A 22,658-nucleotide genomic window follows, 5' to 3' on the forward strand; every position below is an offset into this window, starting at 1 on the left:
TGCCAAGGCGCATCGAAAAAAAATGTTGTTTCTATTATTATTTAGGCTATAACTCGCCCTTATCAGTATGTCGCACGTTAGCTAAATGTTAAATAACATTCCCTGTCTAATTTTAACATTCTCTGTTATAAGTAAGTAATGCATTTTTTTGAACTTACGCTCGTAAGTCGTTTAGAAATGAACATTTTCTGATTTTTTTTTTACAAACCATTCTCATTGAATTACCTTCAAAGTGGTTTAGGCCATTTTTCATTTCATGCAACAATTTTGTCTGCTATAGCGAACAGACAAAAACCCAACTAATTTTTATATACATTTAAGACATCGGGCTAGCGGAAAATATTAACCGATTATCCACATTTTATTACCACATAATCGTCGCCTTATAGCATTAGTTTAATTTGAAACTGGTTCAAGTATGAAAAAGTGATGAAATGGTTGCACAAATTTATAAAAAAGGATGTTTTTAAAGATTCAACTTTCACACAGGATAAAATATATAAAAAGATATAAATAAAATGAGTATGACCGTGTGGTTTTCCATGACAAAAAAATACCTTTATTTGCAGATTAAAATTCATTTTATTACTTCCTCTCTCAACACACTCAGACTGGCCACACACAAAGCTAAAATATGAGCCTACTCACCTTAACATTAATGGGCAGAAACGGATCTTCGATGGGCACAATGAACACTTCATCCCACACCGGATTCAGGTCTCGATGAATTGTGCGTGATTTATGCAGCAGGCGACCGCCAACCTTGAATTTCACATAAGGATCACTTAGGCCTGCATAAGTGCACAAATAAGAAATATAAAAAGAATGAAAGGAAGCATGTAAATGAGTGAAATTAAATTTGGGTTGCAGCGCTGCGTTGAAATAAAGCGCTTGCACAAGTAATTTAGAAGATAAATTGGATAATTTAAAAAATATTGTTGGCGGCCCTTTAATGGCACCCAAACACACACACACATATATGCACACGAACAGAGCGTGCTACTCACCGTTTTTATCCATGGCCATCAAATCGCTGCCGCTCTTCAGATGCACGCGCAGCTGAAAGAAGACGTACTGTCGTAAATGCGCTTCCTTTTTGCGGCGCAACTCTTCAACCTAGCAAATGAGAACGTTAGTATTTTACATGCGAAATTAGTGAGGAGGACACAACGATGGCGAAAGTTACAAATGAAATTAGTTTAGCTAAAGTAGTGAAAATCAACCGAGAAGAAAGGATATAAAATTGCGAGTGTCGCATGAATGCAAAGCAGATTAAACGTGAGTTAATGCCAGCTGCATAGCTGCAATAGAGCTTTGGATGGAATGGAATGAACGAAAGTTGGAAAGAAATAGTAGAAGTGGATGCTAATGCCTTAATGCAAGGAAGAGAGCATTTGAGAAAGTTGATATAATTGAATGCGAAAAGGAAAACTTATTTAGATCATTGCTATATTCAAATGAAATTAAAGTTTCTGCGTTTTCGATAATTGCTTTGTTCATTTAAGTCATAAAAATAATTTCCATAGCGCTTACTTAGGAGATGGAGTCTTCTCTCTAAAGCTTGTCACTTACTCTAGCTTAAGGCTACCAGATCATAGTAGAGTCGATGAGCTTGCTGGGGGGAGCATCTTTAGCCCGTTTTCATACGATTGCAAGCGAATCGGTACTCCGTTGTATTCTTGCTTTCTAGCTGGATCTCCTGTGAATCAAGCGCTGGTCAACAACAAGAACTTGTGGGACTGCGAGATCTATTTGGCTCAGCGTGAACCGTGGAGGGTCCTCTGATTTACTTGCACTTAGCAAAGACAAGCTTGACACAATTGTAAGAATTTGACAAAACGTAATCCAAACGGTTCACAGGTGGTGCCAATGATTTTTTCAGACACTCTTTGCAAAAATTGCAAGCAGGGAAACGATTTAACTTGCCATATTATCGTTCTTTGCTCGGCTTTAGCCAGACAGAGACGGAAATATCAAGATAAACACAGCTTCGGGGCTTCGTTTATCTATGAAGATCTGGTGATCCATCTTTAGAAAAGATCAGAGAACTATATTCACAGCTATCCTAATGAGATCTACCGGTTAGTAACATCTCCACAACTTAACCTAACATAATCTACTGCTCTCTCTAGACAAAATTTAAACTATTCTACTAAAAAGAAGTCGAAGTCCTCTCGTGAGAGCTTCATGTAACCCAGATGCTGAGAAGAAATTTAATTTGTTTTCCCGCCTTCGTAAATGTGTAGTGTAGAACTTATTCACAGCAAATAAAAACCAGTCATTGGTCTTAAGAGCTGTAAGTTTTTTCGAATTTCAAACTATTTATTTAAATCAGTATCGGAAGATTTGCAAAAAAGAATAAATTCCTACAGTATAGTTTGTGAAAATATATTCGCGTCAACTGAAAACTTTCTGTGTCGAAGCTCTATATTTCAAAGGTTGAAATATTTTCTTCAATTTTATTTTAGGATTCCAATTCTGACTGTCTTCTCACCTGCAGCACTTCGATTTGCTTCGATGACACATAATCCTCCATCGTCGTGCCACTGCTGCCAACAGCACTGCCATTACCGCTACCATTTTCTGGATGCTCTTCGATGCGTCCCTCCATGGAGCCACCAAAACGATGTATCATTTGCGCCATTCTCACGGAAGCGCTAAATTCCTTCGCCAATGGTGACCCGCCTATCGTTGTAGCACGATGACGTGGACTTTGTGTAACCGAACTACTCTCGGAACTATAATCGGCTGCATAATCCGTGCTCTCTTCGAGGAAATCACTCGGCGACTTACGACCCGTACGATCCTTACTTTTCGCACGATTCCAACGATGCTTCAACGTATTGAAAAAGCCGTGCGTCTTTTGGAAGACACCACCGGTACCGCTGTGCCCCGAACCGCCGGCGCCACCACTACTACCACTATGCGCTGTCGCAGCACTTTTGGCACGTTTCGGCGATGTACGTGGCGAATCACGCTCACTATGGCAGTCGTGTCCGTTCAATTCCGATGCGGATTTACTTAAATGGCGGCCCAGTCGTTGCGTGAGCTGCGGCGAGCCATGCGGTGTAGCACCCTGTGATGCCTGACCGCCGTTGTTGCTGTAGTGCTGCGTGTATTGGCCGCCTCCACTGACGCTCGGCAAGTCTTCGCTGTAATGGATTCGCGCTGAAAATACGAATGGGAAAAGAAAATGAATTGTAAGAAAGTTGTCGATAAGTGTACACAAGTTGAAAGGCTTTATTTTTGCTTAAATAGCGTCCTTCCGCGTTGTTGCTGTACAACCAACTGACGTCTGTATTGACAGTATTGGTAATAAATCCGTAAGGGATTTTGTGGTACCCGACAATCAATGAAACAAATCTCAGTGCAGGAGAAATGTAGCGCATAAAAAACGGCAGGTCATCTGATAAGGTGTTCACATATATTTTACACTAATCGACATGTTTTGACTTAAGGTTTGTTAAGAAACGAAAATCATTATATGTAATATATGTGAGTTGGGGTTGTTTTGACCCTATCTTACCTACTAACTAATAACTTGACAAATACTAAACAAAGTGCCCATGGATTAAATTAAGGTATCGCACATGCAATCACCAATCGCATGGAGTAAAGCCAGCCGGATTTCGAAATCAGCTTGTGCAAGAACTCAAACCGCTCCACTTTCCAAGCGACATCGTTTCGCTCTATGGGCTCTGGAAAAGTTCTAAGAAGATAAGTCGTTTTCGAGCCAATTTGTGTTCAGCTATGAGGCTCATTTCTGGCTCAATGGGTATGTAAACTAGCAAAGTTGTCGCATTTGTGACGAATTTGTGGGTTATACCGAGATTCAAGAGCTGTCATTTCATTCAAAAAAGAAAACAACGATTTGGTGTGGCTTATGGGCCGGTGGAAAAATTTCTCCATATTGCGAAGATGCTGATGACAAAAATATACAATTTTCTTCAGATAATTTTATTACGTGTTTATATTTTAAATTTCAGTCACGATGATTCTTTCGCCCACGTTGATATCTCGCTAAAGCTTCTGGGTTATACTGAATTTCCAATTTCAAAAGTTTAGAAAATGTGCTCTCTTATATCTCACAAGTCTTAAGAGACTTTGCTCGATTCAGAACATATATGTATAAATTTGTAACACCCAGAAGGTGTTGAGAACCCACTAAAATACATACAAACATATTTTTAAAGATAATGTAATTGTGATTATATACTTCAAACGAGTAGCTCAGCATAAACTACTACTGTTGTGCTAAACTCACATGCCACGTCTAACACAATTCCCTAAACACAGAGATATCTTGCACACTTGCTAAGGCTGCCGCATCACCTCCACTGTGATATTTACTCTATAAGCCTATCCAACAAAAGCAAAGCAACAATCTTCCACTTGGGAATACTTTTATGCCTTTTCAATTGAGTGTTTTTGATATTCGAGTGCACTTAGCCAGCTACGTGTATGCCTGCGCCGGTACTAAACATTTATTATTGTAAGAATATTCTTTTATATGCAATATATTATATGTATATCTATAATATATGCCATTGTATCTATAATATACACCATTTGCTTACAAAGGTATACATGTGTACATGCGAATTCTATTCATTGCCCATGAAAAGCGCAAAACAATCGCTGCGCCCCTTGATGTTTTTAAAAATTCATCTGCAGGAATTTCATTCATTTGGCTATGCCTCGCATGGGCTTTCTTCCACAACTGAATAACAACATTGCAGATTAGCTTTGTGTGCTTGCGTGAGTCTTGCAAGAAAACACACAGGTGTGTTCTTGAGGTTATAATGACATGTTCTCAATACTTTTATGTTCTCTCATTTATACATACATATATTATTGTCTTTGTATCCTTGCTTTTAGAGTAAAAATTGAAACTTTAGGAGCGTAAAAAAAATTAATTCCCAAGACACCCTTATGTATATTTCTGTTAATACAAATGTATGCTTAGAAGCATAGTGTGATATTAGTAACACAGCACAACAGCTAATCTGGGGGGTGAGAAATTCCAAGTCAGGGTGATGGTACTAGGTCAGTATAGTAAAACCCTCAAAGGGTTCGGCGTTCGTATCTGTCAGTTTTTTTTTATGACCTTTTAAATTTTTTCGCTTAGTTGTAACATTTTGGCAAAAACGAAAAAAACAAAAAATAAAAATGTTTACTTTATTTTTTTAGTAGTTTATGGCCAGAAGTCTGGAGTTATTGGGGAAAATTTATAAAAAAGGCGATAAATGAAACTTTTTTGAATAAAAACAAATAGAAATTGTAATTCTTAATTTTTCTAAATTTGTTTCATCAAAATCGGACAAGTGGTTCGCGAGTTATCTTAAACTACGTTTTTGCCAAAATGTTACAACTGAGCGAAAAAACATCAAGATAAGGAAAAAATTTAAAAGGTCATAAAAAAAAACTGACAGATACGAACGCCAAACCCTTTGAGGGTTTTACTATACTGACCTAGTACCATCACCCTGACTTGGAATTTCTCACCCCCCAGGCAATAATCCCAAAAATGTTCCACAGTGTAATAAGTTTGCATAATATCATAGCTTTTTTTTAATTTTAAAAGTTTAAATTTTAAATAAATTTCTAAAATAATTGTGCTTTTTTAATATATTCTATGTTTAGTTTACATATTTCGTCTTCCAGCAAACTAGGGGAAAATCGATATATGATACAGTTTCGTAGTTAATCTTACTGCATTCTTAGAAAATCAAAGCTCAGTTGTTCGTTCTTTATTTTGGCTTTGCGCCAAATTATATTTTCGTGACACTTCAACACTTTTGCTTTACTGTAGCTTGGGCATAATGAGCACATAGTGCATTTTCAAGATTTATTATTTAAATTACACAAGTCTTTGTCTCCGGCACGTTTCTCTATGATAAAAAATTTTGGCAAAGACTCTTTAAAGATTTTTTATTTATTTTTAGTTGAAAATATTTTGACAATAATTTAACCATAAAAGGTATAAACTTCTTTAAAAATAAGTATAATAATATTGTAGGATGTGGAAGACTTCTTTCATACAATTAATACGCATTAATATTATTAAGAAAATACTAAATAAAATAAAAATTATTAAACTTTTTAATTTGGAATACTTAACTTTTTAAAAAATCGTAAATTTTTTGTATATAAATGAAAACTGTGTTATAAAACTTCTTAGTTATTGGTTTCTTTGCGATATTTCTACAAACTACAACCGTGACAACTAACTTGCGAGAATTTAGAAATTAGTTATGAAATTTGTGATTGAAGACATAATAGCAATTTGCTGCTACTTTAGATAATTTTATTACAGAAAACTTGAAATAAACCAGATTGAACTTTTGATCAGTGTTATAAACTGCAAAACAAACCTTTATTTTGAGAAGTTAAATTTGAAATCCCTAGGAACCGCGAATGAACTTAAAAGAATTCAAAATATTTTTCTGAACTCCCAAGACTATGTATGTGATAAGTGAAGATGTGAAAGTAAACAATTACTGGAAGAAAAATTTAAGCTTAGTTGTAATGAAATGTATTTATTTCTAAAAATGTAATTGTATAATGATTTATAGTTTCCATCGATTTGATTAATTCCGGCAGTGACATTTTCTCATAAATTTTCTCAATATATTCTTTAAATACTACTGTGACCGAAATATAGAAAGACTCTTCAATTTAAATTTCGCGCGAAAACCCATTAGTAAAAATATTTTTTTTTTAGGTTGGCATGCCTTTCAGTGATATCTTCGCCAAATTTAACATCTTAATAATCATTAGTATTTAGTACAAGCTTCTATTTCTGAAGTATATAAAGTGCGTTTGGCGATTTTAAGACGAGTGAAATTATTCAACAAAGAAGTTCCATCTAATTTTGTGTGAGGAAGGAAATTTCTGTTGCCGATAAGTTCATAATTTTGGAAAAGGACTTCGCTGACATCAGCATCAACTGATGATGAGCACGTCAATAAAGTAAAGGAATTGGTGTTTGATAATGAACGAATAATAGTCAAAGATCTTACTGGCATCATTGGAATATCGGAAAGATCATTTAGGACGTTTTCAAAACAAGGTGCTAAGAGGCTTTGTAAATGCTCCTTTGTACTGCAGAAATGCCGACATTCCTAAGGGTGAATACAGTCGCGGATGAAATAAGGAGTCAGGAAGATGCCCACTACAAAAGGCTTAATGCAAATGTGAACAAGAAGGCGAGAAATCTTCTCTTAGACACATCCTTCTCTAGTCGGTTATGTCGAAAAAACCACATAGGTTAGTAGGAAGCTAAAATATAAAGGAATTAATTATATACCAAATATGTAAGAAAATTATTTTTAATTTCTATGAAATTCGTTTTAAGTTATTAAAATCAAACTGCTCGTTAGCTTTTAAAATTACTTGTAGTGATATCAAACATTGTCATAGTTTTAAAAATGTTTGTAATAAAAAGAAAAAAAAAATGGATCTAAGACAATTGGGAGCACGGACAAGGAATACTATTTGAGTGTTATGAATTGTTTGCGCGAAGGTATTCGCAAAAGAGACCTGAATGGGCAGACACATCTTGGCTTTTGCACTACGATAACGCACCGTCGCATACTGCATGAGTTTTTCGCCAAATTTTCAACCAAAATCCTGCCATAGTTACCTATTTGGCCTTCTTAAGCTCCGTGTGCTATCCAGAAAACTCAAACGATCGTTGCCGGGAAAACGTTTTGAGTTAATTGAAGACTTTAAAAACTGTTTCGAGGATTGGGCAAAAAGGGATTACTTTGAGAGGGACGACATATATTTTAAAGAATAAATTAAGACTTTTAAAATTATGAATATAGTAGTAGTAGTAGTATACTGAAAAAATGTTTAAAGTTCTCTGAAACAATAATAACATCCCAAATAATGCTATTTCAATTAAAGCAGTATATGTTATTGGACTTGGTGTCAACCTAAGGGGTCATATCCATTTGAAAGTCACAAAAAATGTGCTTTTTGTCAATTAGCGTTTCTTATGAAGAGCCTTTTCTATTAAATAAAAAATGGAAAACGTCGGATATCCTCCAAAAAAAAGTTTGGCAGTGAGGAAGATTTTTCTGCATACAATTATCTCAAATTCACCAGCCAAACATAATTTTTATTACAATAAATGAGTATAGATAACGGAAGAAAGAATTTACAACTTTTGGCAAGCTACCATTTTGACCCAAAAAGGTTCTTTTGTGAAAAAAGTACACCTCACAGTGGCTTATTCTTATTGCCTCTTATTCTTTCGATCCTTAAGATCGTCGACTTTGAAAACTGCGTTTCGAAAAAAACCGGTTTAAAGTTTTGAAAAGCGATTACATTATACTCAATTTTGCTTATATTTCCAGGTCGATTCGTCGAATCAATTTAAAAGTTTCGGAGATGTAGACAATATATAATACCATCGATTATTCGATATGAATATGCAAAGAAAAATTGAGTTTTTGAAATTTCCACGTATATGTATAAACCACTTAGTCAAATAAATTTAATAAGTAAATGTACTTTTCTCATACCTAAAATGCATATAAATTTAGTTTTAACCTGAACAAACCAATATCCATAAATAAAAAGTAATGCAAAAAGTTATAAATTAAAAATAGAGCTCCAGACATCTCTATAAGCTCTATTTCAGTGCTTGAAGTAGTAAACTAGCTATCAGAAGAAGTATAAATATAAACAAATATTATGACAGCGACTTACGCAAATAATATTGCAGACAAATTAAATTGGCATATTTATTAGCTCGAATAATGTCAAAAGAGCAAAGTTGACAAGGCCAAAGCGGCGAATAAAAACGGGCGACACAAACAATATATATTTGTGTAGCTGGTCTCAATATTTTCAAGGTTGCCGAAGTGCGAGGGTTGGAGACAGGCTTGGCATTTACATAGAGACGTGGCTTAAACTGACGTAAGAAATATGATAACGGTTACAACTGCTTTAAAGTGACAAATTATGCTAATTTTGTTTGATGAGCATTACGCTCTTTAATTACCTGGGTGAATTTTGTTCGGTCGGCAGCAAGCACAAAGCGCCGCTGGGCATTTGAAGCTTTTCTTATACTTTTTGCTCGAGACGCCGTCTGCCATAAAAAGGAAAATAATTTAACAATATTATATTGTGTTTTTTATGCTTTCATGGCAACTCGACAATTGTGCTGAGCCGTTATTTTTGGCGCATTGTTGTCGATAAAAGTTTCTGACTTTATTATACCGCTAAATTGTATTTCGATTTTGTTATTCAATTAACGGCAAAGTTTATTTGCAATGTTTTATTGTGTTTGTAATGTCAAAGTTTGCCTATAAATTTTCAAATTCCATTTTATCCACAAGAGTGCGTTGGTTTACATGATATACTATGTCTATATGTCTGTCTGTACATAAACAAGCTTGCGCGTCGTTCCCCGCATAACACACTTTATTATTTGTTTGCTTATACGCTGGTAAATTGCACTTATCCGCATTATTTACAATCCACCGAAATATGTACATGTGCAGTTTGCAGTTGCTGCTGTTGTGGTTTTATGTGGATTCTCCGAGGAGTTGCATTTGGCACTTCCGTGCATTTACGGCGCATATATATTCTGTTGCACTGTTATGTTGGGTACATAAATTTCATTTAGATAATTTTATTTCACTGCACACTTGTTTTTATTGCAATGCATTTGAAATTTGTTGCAAACGCTACTCACTGAAGTACGGAAATTGTCACTTATACGCCATGGTGCCCTAGCAAATATTATATGTAGCAGAATTGCCACGATGTTTCAATTAAATAACTGTGTGACATTCGGTGGAAATAAATAATAATAACAAATAATTTAATCATAATGTTAAGGAGTATAACAAAACCTCAAGGGAGTATGACTTTAATTAAATAAAAGCAGTAGGATAAAATAAGCTAAGGAGTTAGTGCTATCTATTTATTAAATAACAAACTGTAAGCATTTGTAAACGGGGGGAGTCTCAAATATACATAATTATTTGTTGTACTAACAGATCAAATTTGATACGGACAGACAAATTTCTTTTTACGTTTTTAATACAAATTTGTTAAAGCCTTCAAAATAGGCCTTTGAGTTAAATTTTAGAGTTAGAATTTTATTTTCTTATTTTATTTTATTATCTTAATGCATATATGTGTGTTTAAGTATACACACAGGAAATTTCAAATCGTTCCGGTGAATATTTTCGATGTTACACGCAAATTTGAAAAGGCGTTTCAAAGTGTTTCGAAGTGCATTCAAATCTTGCTTAAAATGTTTTCTTTTTTTAAATCGGTGACATTACTCGAAAAGGGTTAAACCGATTAGTCTCAAATTGAGCTTCTTAAATATATATTTTTGTAATTAAATGAAGAATTGTTCTCACCGATACATATTTTTTTATAAACAATTTAAACTACTAAAAGCCCGATAAGTCACTAACTAAATACGTCAGAAACATTAAATTTTAACACCGAGATGGTATGAGAGGGGTTTATGGGAGCCGGTGTATAAATTCGACTATTGGAAAATTGGGTGGCACCGCCCACTTTTTGGTGAAATCCCATATCTCGGGACCTGTACAATCGATTTCGACAAAATTTAGAACGTAGCATTTTTTTCACTTTCTTATGTCCTATTGTGAAAATGGATAAAATCGGACAATAAACACGCCTACTTCCTATATAGCACAACTTTAAATTCCACTTCATTCGTTCAGTTTCCAGAACACAATTCAGGAAGCAATTAATATAACGGAATAAAACTTTGCACGAATCGGATCAATACTTAACCCCCATATACCTAATATAAAGATTTTCGAACTTCCCGGTGCCTTTATGTGTGCTATATCGGTCAACATGTGAGTTATCCTAATGTAAATAAGAAAGTATATTTTGCTCATAACAGTGTATATTTGTGCCTAAAATTGATGCAATTGGATGAAAACTTGACCTAGCCCCCATATAACCATCGTAAGGTATTTCGCTGGCTTCGATTTCTGCAGGAGTATAAAATGTTCGGTTGCACCCGAACTTAGCTCTTTCTTTCTTGTTTGCTTTTGCTTTCTTTCACTTTTGGAATGCCATTCGCTATACTGTCGAACAGTTTTGATACCAGATTCATAAACCCACTTCTCGCCACCAGTAATAAGTCGCTTGATGAATGGGGGGATCTCAGCTACGACCTCAAGCACCTCATTTGCGAGCTCTACTCGACGTCGTTTTTTTTTTTAAAGATTCAGGTGTATCATTAAAACGCTTTATACACCAAATATTAAACACAATATGTTGAGTCTCTCCAATCTATCCATTTCTTTTTTAATTGCTTCCATTTATCGTCCTTAACAGAGGTGCCTGAACGAATCATGAAAGCATGAGGCAAGTTTTCGTTTCACTAAGTGCTTTGAGCCATTCAAATACTTTAGTTCGTGGTAAAGTAGACTCACTGAAACATTTTTTTAATTTAATCAGCGATTCCAAATTTGTCGTATCAAAATAAACAGCTGCGAAACACAAACCATTTGACATATGAAGATCAATTTCGGTTTTTTTTTTTAAGATTCGGTTTTCGTGCGAAATTTTTAATGGTTTAATAAAATTTTATTTGATGTTATCGTGACGTTTTTCACGGAGTCATAGAAACGTCATTTCTAACATCTAACTTAGATTTTTTTTTTTTTTTAATTTACGAAAGAGAGGTGTTCAAAGGGAGTATGAAAAAGCTGAACTGGAAGCTTACGCTATTTTTGATTCTTTTAATTTTTTTGTAAGAAAAAACCCAGTATGATAGCCATTTTGTTGAGCACTATTGAAGATCACTAAAATTTTTCCTGAGATATTCACTGTACGAGATTGCTATTATCATCACATTTAAAAAGAGATAATTGACATCACATCAGTATCATATATAAATTGAATTCTCAAGATGCAATTCAATAATGCTATAATTTATGAATAGCTCTATACTTATATTATTTACTATTTCTAAAAATTTTATTAACAAAAAACTGCGCAAGCTGTTCTCAGAAAATCGTGAGGCATGGGTATAGAACATGTAAGACAATTAATTCTTTTAATATCAAGAAATAAAATCTTATAGAGGCATCATTGTTATACATGCTCATAATTTACTTTTCCATTCAAAAAACTTCGAATCATTTCAATCAATCGTATACCAAATATAAAACAATTGTTTCAAAATTTTATAATTCAAAGCGCATTCCAAAAAACTCAAATGATTTAGTTAGATTAGTTTCAAATTATTATATTTTTGCAATTTAATTATTGATTTCAAATTTAAATTTTTTTTTTATTTTACATTTTTTATTTGTAACTCCAAGTTGATGTTATCACAATATTATCAATTAAAATAAACTCTCACAGAATATTGCTCATACGCACTGTACAACACAACACCATAGCAGAGTAAAAAACAAAACTGCAGCACACAGCAACATAAACAATGTAAACACTTGCTAACGGTAAAAATTTTTACTGTCAAATTTTCCGCACGAGTTTTTCACACGAACTATTTCAACGATTAAAGTCACAAATTGCCAAAGGTGAAACTCATTACAAGTTAATAAGCGCGCTAAGTTTGGATATGTGCAACGCATCGCACGCACTGTGCAAAACTATTTCGAACCGGTTGTGTGCCGAGCGCCTAAAAGACTGCCAACCGTGTGAACACACAAGTGACGTGATGAGACGACAGCTGCGATGACGACGACGGTGACGACGATGACGCTTACGACAACGACAGCGGCCACGAGGAAAGTGACAGTGACAGCGACAGGGGGGATGCGCATGCTGGCATCGGAATGTGACATTGGACACCAGCTGCGCTTCAAAATAAACGCCTCGCCCGACTGTCTGACAGCGCGAATGTTGAATGTTATCTGCTGTGTAATATGATGCGCTGAGCAGCACCTGCGTACCGACAATAATTTGTAAATATTTTTATTACAGATGTACTCATGCATACTTGGCGACAAACAAACGTGTAGCATATCCCCAGGCGCTGCATATAGACAAGTATGTAGGCACATTTGTTTATGTGTGTGTGTGGGTGGTTTTTAGCGCGCGTCGATGTAGTGAAAATTGTTTCGAGTGGCAAATACAACGAATGCAAGTACACACCCACATAAGCAGGCACAAACAAATACACTTACATATATGTATGTATGTAGGTACATATAAAGATATGCATGTAGTGGGTATATATGTATGTATGTCCTTAACACAATGGAAGCTGCTGCTCATAATGCGGTTCGCGGGTGCTGCAGTTGCTGTTGTTGTTGTTCGTGTTGATGTGGGTTACCGAGATTACATGTTGTGACTTGCTTTGGTATGCATGTGGCGTTGTTGTTTGGTGAGTGCATTCACCGTTGACTAGGTGAACCAATTTTGAATAACTGTTTATGCTCTGCCATCTCACGTACGCCTTGGCTGCCTGTATGTATGAGCAAATGTATGCTAAGTACATAGAAATCGTGGCATGTACTTACAACCGCGCTCGCTTGAGTGGGAAATGGTAGCGGATGTGAGAAATTTTTGCGTCAATTTCGCTTTTCAAATATTAAAGGAGCTGGCCTCGTGTAGGCGTGAGAAGTCATAAATGCATACATGTGTCATTTTGAACTATATAAGCAAGTAGATGGTATCTAAAACCCGGCGGGAAAATTATTCATAAATCACAATATTAGTATTCCTTCATATGGTGTCGGCTCAAATTTGACCCGGATCGATTTTTTTTCAGTATTGGTAAACCATTGTTTTAAGTTTTTCAGTTGACTTTTGGCTTGTAAAATTTTTAACGACGCGTTTGTTTAAAATTTTTTTGTTTCCAACACATTTTGGTCAATATTTCGGGTATTTTTTAGGGTTACCTTTTGGGTAATATTTTAGATATGCAGCATCTCAATATTAAACTCGTAATAAGAGACTCATATCTTTTGCAAAAACGATGGCGAGTAGATATCCCAAAAGGGATGCTTGACAACATAGCTGAGGACCTTATATACATCACACTTATCATAAATGGTGAAGAAAGGCGGATGGTAGTATGACATCGGAACTGCTGAACAATTCAACGAATTGCGCTTCAAAAATTAGCCGAAACCGAAAACACCAAAATTCGCTGGCGACACTGAAGGTCATCCCAGACCTATAACAAGTATATGAATAAATGAATTAAGAATTGTCATGCTTGAATTGTCTAAAATGAAGCCTATTTTGAAGGCGATAATAAGAATGTTTTAATTTTTTTTTTCAGTCTGGATCTTATCGAATCAGATTTTGATCAAGCCATCCCCCTAGACAACCATTTAGCAAATTTTGTACATAATTTATAGTCCATATTTCTGGTATTTTATGTATTTTCTTCAATCTGTCAAAAAAATGGTATAGAAAATGGTACCTTTACTTGGATCACTCGTTAGAAAAAGTGGTGTTTTTTTATTCGAAAATAAAGCTCTACTTTTTCTGCAGTAAAAATTATGAATTTTATTTCCTTTTTATAAAAAGAAAATTAATTAAATGCTGCGATGTGCCAACTACCGCTAGTTCGTTGAGGTTTGCGCTCACCATATGGCAATGTATCAAAGCTAAAGTCAAAAGCTCTCCACCTGACCGCAAAGGCAACCAAAACATATTATACAAGTACCCCTGCTATGTTCTCAATCATGAATATGCAGATATTTAACATTTATGTAAGCTCACATAAGCATTCTACATAAATATGTATGTAGATATGTATGCTACGTATGCAAATAGTTCTTGGCAAAATGGAAATGGGACAGTTCAAGTTGTAGCAGGTGTTGTTTGTTTATTGTTTGGTTTCACTCCGACCAGAGCAAAGGTGGCAAGCATTGTCTCACTGTCTGTTTACTTTGGCAGTCTATATGTATGTATGTATATGGCATGACCCATATACATATAAGATTCGAATACATGCGCCAACTCATGGTCATAGAACGGCAAGTTTATTATCTAAACTGAATTTTTCGCTTCCAAGTGATTTATTTGTACATATGTAAAAATCAATTTACGTGTTTATATATATGTGTATACATAAATGCATATTTCGTGTCTAAACACCACGTGAACTAATTGATGAGACACCTGTTTTCACTTTTTCTGAGAAAAAATGTTTAGTGAAAATTTGTTTATACATAGGTGAACAATAAACGCGTGCAGTTTCTACATATACTTTGACCCGATAGAACTTTCTGAATGAAATTATGTGACTAAATTTAATAAAAATTAGATAAAAATTAGATCTGGTAGGCCAATAAGCCACACATAGACCAATTTTGGTACTTTGCGATACCAGTTGGAGTTCAGTTACTAAGTCCCTTAGGAGTAGTCATTCTATAGGATGCTTGAGCTTGTTCAGATCGTCGTATAGACAATGCATGAGCTTCCCAATGTTGATCACGTTTTCGGGTGTTAGCCGTACACCATTCTTGGCATCCTCGTCTATTATTTCATTGTCCTCGATGTCTTTGTGACCTGGTATCCAGTAAAAGTGAAATTGTTTGCTTCTGGTAACACTCTTCACTACTGCACTGCTTCCCAAGACACTTCAGGCCGATATGCGATACGAGGTTATTCCTTTTATTGCCGCTTGGCTGTCTACAATGATTTTGACTTTGGAATTGCCTGCAGGTGCATTAGAGTTCAGCTCGGCGGCATTCGAAATAGCAAAGACCTCAGCTTGAATTATACGGCAGTGGTCCCACAACATAAAAGGCTACCTTATGCCTAATTCTGAACAGTATATGCAACTCCACCGTTCATTTTTGTGCCATCCGGGATGTTTAGAGTGTTGAGCGTAGCTAACATACCTTTGCGCCAACCATACTTTCCTATGTTTACTTTGAATCTTCTTTCTAGTTGGAAAGTGGGATCATGTAGTCGGTGCTTGCCAAACCGCCATTCCCGCTGAACAATGCCCGAAGGTGCTATATGGAAATTCTCCTGCAGCCAGTAATCGTCCCTCCGATTTTGCTGCGCAGTTTTCAGCGAAGAGGTCTATAGGTGGGAGGTTTAGTACCAGTTCAATAACCACCGATGGAGTTTTTCTTAAAACTCCTGTTTTGCACAGCGCAGCGGGTATCTAAATCCTTTCTGTTGGCTTCCAGAAGGTGGGTTTCTGTATGCCTATCCACCATACACCGTAAAGCAGACGGGTTTTGCCGTCCAAGTTCCTTTGCAATTTATTCCTCACTAGTGTCCATAGAAGCGGAAATAGCACTCACTCCGCATAGCGTAATACCTCTACATACTTCCTTCGTCATTCCAGCGTCGTTTCATTCTGCTCTTGTCCTTCTAGAGGTCAATTGTCTTCGGATCCAGCTTTGTATAGAAGGATCAAGAGCTCATTCAATATTAAATGGAGTGCAGTCTCGACTGATCTGCCGTATCGTATATGTGGCAATGTACCAAAGGTTGTCACTGATGTTTTCAGCAGGAAGGAGGCTTATAGGCCTAAAGTCTTTCGAGTGGGTTGGATTGTGTCTTTTTGAATACATTTTTAATACTATTATTATATTATATATTTCCAAGTACTGTAGTTTTGTTCGCAATAAAACGAGCAACCTGAAGAAATTCAAGAGCGTTTCACGTTTTGGTCCGGTCGATTGGTCACCAAGACAGTGTGATATCACACCGCTAGACTTTTTCTTATGGAAATGTGTAAAGTCTAGTGTCTATGCGGACAATTCCACTTTGATTCAGGTCTTGGAGGAAATCATTACGCTTGTCATTTGCCAGTTACCAATCGAAATATTCGAACGAGTCATTGAAAATTGGGCTCAACGGATGTATCATTTGAGACATAGCCGCTGTCAACATATGAAAGAGTAAATTTTCAAAAAATAAATTCCAAGAATGTTCTTTCGAATAATAATAATAAACATTCTTCATAAAATCTGAACATTCTGTGTTTTTTGTTGAAAAAAGTAGGAAACGTCGAAATGAATAAGGATAAAGGAATTAAGAGCTTAGAACAGGAAATATTTGGACACAGTGCCATCCCGAACCACCTACACATAAGGAAATCAGACCCTCTCATGCTTAGGTGTCAATAGTGATTTATGAGCGACAATTTCTAATTCTCTACTGACGAGTCTAAACCGCGAAGTAGACTTAGTGATCTTGACATCATTCTGTCACTCCACAATAAAAAAAATTAAGTAATTTTTGAGTTAAACGCGTTCTACGATGATTCAAAGCAAGAGCTGATCCATAGCTGCAGTGATTTCAGCCTTCTGCATGGATGAAATCGAAAACAAAATTTACTGAGTGGAAGATATTGTTCGTACAGAGAGCAGCACTTATCGTAAGACGAACTTAAAAATAGTTTATGTGCGGTTTACAGTACCCCTAACTCACTGCTAGTTTTAGTTAAGCCGATAGCAAAGATTGACATTGAATTTTTATAGAAATTCAAGGTAAAATGCTTCCAATATCGTGCATAAACTTAATTTAGTATGCAAATATCACCACAATTGAATATTTGGGCGATATAAAATAATATTTTGGTAGTCAAAGTTAAATGTTTGTCAATTTAACTAATTTGTAATTTGTCATAGAATTTGATAGACACAAAGCAAATTGGCCTAAATTAATGTTACAATGTGATATATTTGTTGTACTAATTTTTAGCCTTCACTGCATATATAAAATGCCAAAATACGAAAAATTCTCACTTGCGATACCGAAATTATGAGAATAATTGCATCAAAAAGCGAAAAGAACTATTATGTAAATAATTACTTACTTTTTTCCACAAATTGCTAGAGAAAGCTCTAATTCTACACCTGAACTCCTGCAACAGCAAGTGAGACAACTATTTCGGCATAGTATCATATTACCAGCAGTTCACTTGATTATCATAATAAAATATTTATGCGTTTCATAATGTCATTTAGGCTTGGCTGCATGCCATAGCCAGGCAATAACTGTGTGTCATCCTCAATATTAAGGTAGTGGAATGTCAACCTGCAAATTAGCCGCTTCAGTCAAAATGAGGCACCTGCCAGCTATAACCAGCCAATGCGCATGCATTCATGTACTGCACGCCATATATAGTAATGACCTAGACAACACCTGGAAGCGGACATAAAAGCACTTTGGCAAATTAACTGTGACAAATTTTAATTAACTCTACGAGTACCGTTACATCATTTTTATACGCGACAGAGACAAAAATACATCGCTTGTCACTCGATTGCGTTGGGGAAAGTAAACAAAAAAATTTAATGGAAATATGAAATTATGTGCGGCAATTTGTACTTGAATGGGTATGTAGCTTCGTTGAGGCCGAAGTTAACGGTTTTCTTGTTTTCCGTTTTTGTTGTTAACTTCCACCAGCTTTATTTGCGTGAACTTATCTTACGTGCGCACGTAAGTCTTAACGGTCTTACGTCGATAGCATGCGATTACCCTTCTGTTTCCGCTTTTCAATTCTCTGTTATCTTTCTGGCAAATTACCGGCAATTCAGCAACTTCCACGCACATACACACACGAACATTAATAGTTAATGTCAGCGGAGTGGGTTTGGTGAATGAGTACGCAGTCATTTGTATACTCAGCTGCTGCTTGGCTTGTTATTTGTTATCCAGGCCATGCATTGCAAAGGATAAACGACGAGAGCAGCTTGTTGCCGCTGATGTGCTCGTGCATACACATACATGCAAGTGCGTATTCATATGTGTTATTACCATATATAGCATGTGCATATTTGAATGCCCGTAATTTAATATGTGCTTATGCATTTTTAGCGGCAACCAACTCCTTTGGGAGAAATTTGACACAAATTGTTATTTTCTGCGTTTTGTTATCCTTCTGTCGTATACATAACGGCTCACCTAGTATGTGCTACGCATATGAAAGTGTTTTCACCACAGAAAGCGGTAGGTGTTACTGGAAATATTTGGAAATATTTGTAGTTGCGTTGAGTCGGCTGCCTGAAATGCTCTTAAGTGTTGCGGAAACTCTTAAAAATCCTTGACCTCATTTTTAAGTACTTCTTTCTGAAGTTTAAAATAAAATAAAAGTCGTTTGATAAAATTACAGTATTACGGACTACAGAATTTAAAAGCCAGCATGGCATATGGCTACCAGCTAGGTCCTTTGAATTTTAAGAATACTTGCAATTTCAACCACTTTATTTTTCAAATTATTAAGTCATTTCTTTCATTTGACATCATATATACATATTTAATATTAGTTCAATTTATTAGGAGGCGTTTTTGATAACAGTCATGTCGAATATAATAAAGTCTATCAATATATCGAATGAAATTTTTTTTGACTTAGAGTGCTTCTGCTGGCATGTAGTCCAAGCTCTAAGCCTTTTCACATATAAACCATTTTAGCTTCGCATATTGCAGTGGGAGCAATCAGTGCAGAGGTATGATGGAAAAATGCACAGATTCACTCGAGCAGATCAAACCCTGACCATGTTGAGTCATGGACACGAAGTGATATAAAAAAGTAAGAATCGGATTTATGAATAGAAAAGTACTCCGTTGTAAACACTATCGTTCATACCATAAAACGAGGGAGTTCTCGATATTTAGACGCGTGATGGTTTGCTCCAAGGGTTGCTTCGAAGCGGGAATCTCCGCATATATTTGGACTTCCCACAGGAAAAAGTCTAAAAGTGTGATTCCACACTAACTTAGTGACCAATCGACTGGTCCGAAACGTGAAAATATCTGCTCACCGAAGTGTTATCTCAATAAATTCATTGATGGAAGCAATTAGTGCGAAGTGGTGCTGGCTTGTTGAAATCAAATGTTGCCGAGATCATGAGCTTCAATTCCACGTACCAAATAGTCGGTTATTACGGCGCGATAAGGGTTGCCATTGACGTTCATGTTCTCACCGGCATAGTTTTTGAAGAAATTTTCACCGATGATTCCACCGACCCCCAAACCGCACCAAACCGTTGTTTTTTCTGCATGAAAATGCAGCTCTTGAATCAGGTTTCTCTTCGCTGAACAAAATTTGGCGCGAAAACGTCGGACTTTCTTGGAACATTTCAAGAGCCCATAAAGCGATGTGATGTCACTTAAGATGATCAAGCGGCTTCAGTTCTCGCATAATCTGTATTTTGCATGCTTTAAATTTAATATCTCGACGTAAAATGTGCCAAGTCGTTCCAATCCTAGTCCGAGTTGGTGCGAACGGTCTACGTGTACACTCTCAGCTTGGGCTGCTATATTTTATTCACTGCGTGCTGGAAGTGATCTATTCAGTCAAGTACAAGTATTATCCAATATTTAATGTTGGGTCTCAAGATGGGTGATGGTGTTGGGAATAGTACGTTCAGCAGCTATTAAAAAAAAATACCTCTCCTTGAGTCTTCCATTACAAGTTATAGTGGTCCGATCTAAGCAATTTTATCAAATTTCTTGATGATACCTGGTTCAACAGAAAATGTTTCTATATGAAAGCTAAAATTAAATCAGTCAATTGTATGGCAGCTTTACGCTATAGTTATCCGATGAGCAATTTCTTGGTGAAAGAACATGCGTAAAGTTTCAAGTCAATATCTGAAAAACTGTAAGAGATAATTCCCGTATATAGAGGGAGAGGCAGGCAGACATTTCTTAATCGACTCAACTCGCCAGGCTTTTGATTTATTTAGGTAAACACTTTATAGGGTCTCTGACGTTTCTTTCTGGGTGTTAAAAACATCGTGGTAAATTTGTTATATACTCTTGAGGGCATAATCACTATTCCTTGGATATTTCCTTAGTATAATTAAGATTAGACATTTAAATTTTTTTTCGCTAATAATGATGAAACGAAAGTTTGAAATATGACCGGTGTGTCAGAAGTCAATGATAATATCCCTGAAGAATTAAATCGAAGTACACACTTAGAGGTGAAAGGCGACCGTGAGCAGGAGTCATTTATTTTCGTTATCCAAATATCTCACATTTAAAAATCTCCTGCATTTCAAAGAGCTCTTTCAGAACTACCATAAACGAGCTTAAGGTCCGAAGTTTAAATACCTACCACCCGAACTTGTGAAGAGCAAACTATTCCATTCTCACTAATAAAGATTATTACAAAAGAGATGTTGCTGTGTCTCCATAAATGCAAAATGCTTGTATAACCTTTGCCAGCGCTTCCATTCAAAATGAAATTGCTGCAAATTCCGCAGAATGAAGAAGCGGAAATAAAGCCAGCTACAAGGCGGAAGTTGACAGTTAATGCGAGACAAAAGCACACATATGTATGCAGGGAAGTGTAAAATGAAGTGACAGCCAATTCGGCCACAAAAACTCACCTGTTGAGGAAGTCGGTGTTGCAAATTGCTCTGACGATGACATTTTGTTGTTGGCGATAACGTCGCCGACACTTACTTTTTAGGAGGGTGTAAGTAAGAGCAAAAATGTTCTAGTTGCCAACGGAGTTGTTTTGTTGTTGTGTCTACTGTTGAATGCTATTTTAATGCACTGTGCTAACGTTCTAACATGGATTTGTTGTTGTCTGACATTTATGACTTGTTGGTATTGCTTTTGCGGCCTCACTTTATGTTATCGTGACAATGCTGATTAATCGCTGCTTTAATATTTGCCGTTATTTTGTGATACATACTGATATTTTATTGTTTAATTTTTGGAATCTTTATCTACTGAAGCTATTTTCTAGTAGTGTTGTGGCGTTTATTTTTTCCAACATTTTTATTTAGCTAGAATTATCTATTTTTATTTTCCACCGAATATTATATTAAAAATAGCTACTGTTATGCACTTAAATATAATTTATTATTTATTATACATGTTGCATGTCACTTTAGCTATAGTAGCAGTTGCCACAGCATGTTGCTCGCTGCGTGCGACCACCCATTCGTCACTTTTACTCCAGCCAAACCTCCCTAGCGCGCTTCTACACACTGCTTTACTAACCAGCTGCAGCACTTCTAACCAGTATTAGCACTTCTAACTATTATCACAATTTCGCCGTTGTTTTGATTCAGCCTTTCGCTTTGATGTGTTGTCAACACGCGATAATTACCACTCATAGCGCCATTTGCCTTTGTGCTGCAACCAGGCTATTTTCTCCCTGTTTTCTTTCATGAAATTGCCACTTTTTATAATTTTTTATTGGCTTGCGTGTTCTTGAGTCCAACATGGCGAGCATAGCCACCCTCGTCTGTGTAAATATTTGCCTCAGTTGCCTTTTAAGCATGCCAGTTTGGCCATCAACATTTTCACCTTTGACTCTGCGTCGTTAAACTTTATTGTGACTGTAAATGCCGCCGCCTATGCTGTCCAACTTATCTTGGCTCCTTGAAAAGTTCTGCGTGTTTGTTGTTCTTTCATTTGTCATTGGCGTCGTCAAAGAAATCGACAAGTCGTTCACTTTGCATGTTGCAATGTCTTCACTTAAGTTTAAGAATTTTTTAATAGGCTTTATATTGCCTTGAATTGTAAGTCATAGCTGTAAATAGATAAAAAAATGGGGTTGTGTTGAGGTAAGCAAACATGTAAAAATTTTTTAAATATTTTTCGAGAATTATATTTTTTTATTGAAGAAATATTAATACAATATATTTATGCATGTATATCATCAATTTTCTTGCATTTATAAATCATTTTTATTAACCCTGCGCACTCCGCTGTCCCTCTCA

The 22,658-nt window shown here is 36.0% G+C and overlaps 1 protein-coding gene across 1 annotated transcript in view; it reads right to left on the reverse strand.

Annotated features, from left to right (window-relative positions):
• The window catches only part of LOC120770869 (multiple C2 and transmembrane domain-containing protein), a 44,781-nt gene extending 23,039 nt beyond the window's left edge, over positions 1-21,742 (reverse strand). Inside the window, exons 1-4 of the mRNA XM_040098494.1 lie at positions 21,312-21,742; positions 2,495-3,168; positions 1,008-1,116; positions 649-791 (exon numbers count right to left, since the gene is read on the reverse strand). Coding sequence (XP_039954428.1) covers positions 649-791; positions 1,008-1,116; positions 2,495-3,168; positions 21,312-21,354 — 969 coding nt within the window. The 5' untranslated portion in view covers positions 21,355-21,742. The remainder of the gene's footprint in view (positions 1-648; positions 792-1,007; positions 1,117-2,494; positions 3,169-21,311) is intronic.
• Positions 21,743-22,658: the final 916 nt, after the last annotated feature.

This window comes from Bactrocera tryoni, chromosome 3 (genome assembly GCF_016617805.1).
Source record: "Bactrocera tryoni isolate S06 chromosome 3, CSIRO_BtryS06_freeze2, whole genome shotgun sequence".
Lineage (NCBI taxonomy): Eukaryota > Metazoa > Arthropoda > Insecta > Diptera > Tephritidae > Bactrocera > Bactrocera tryoni.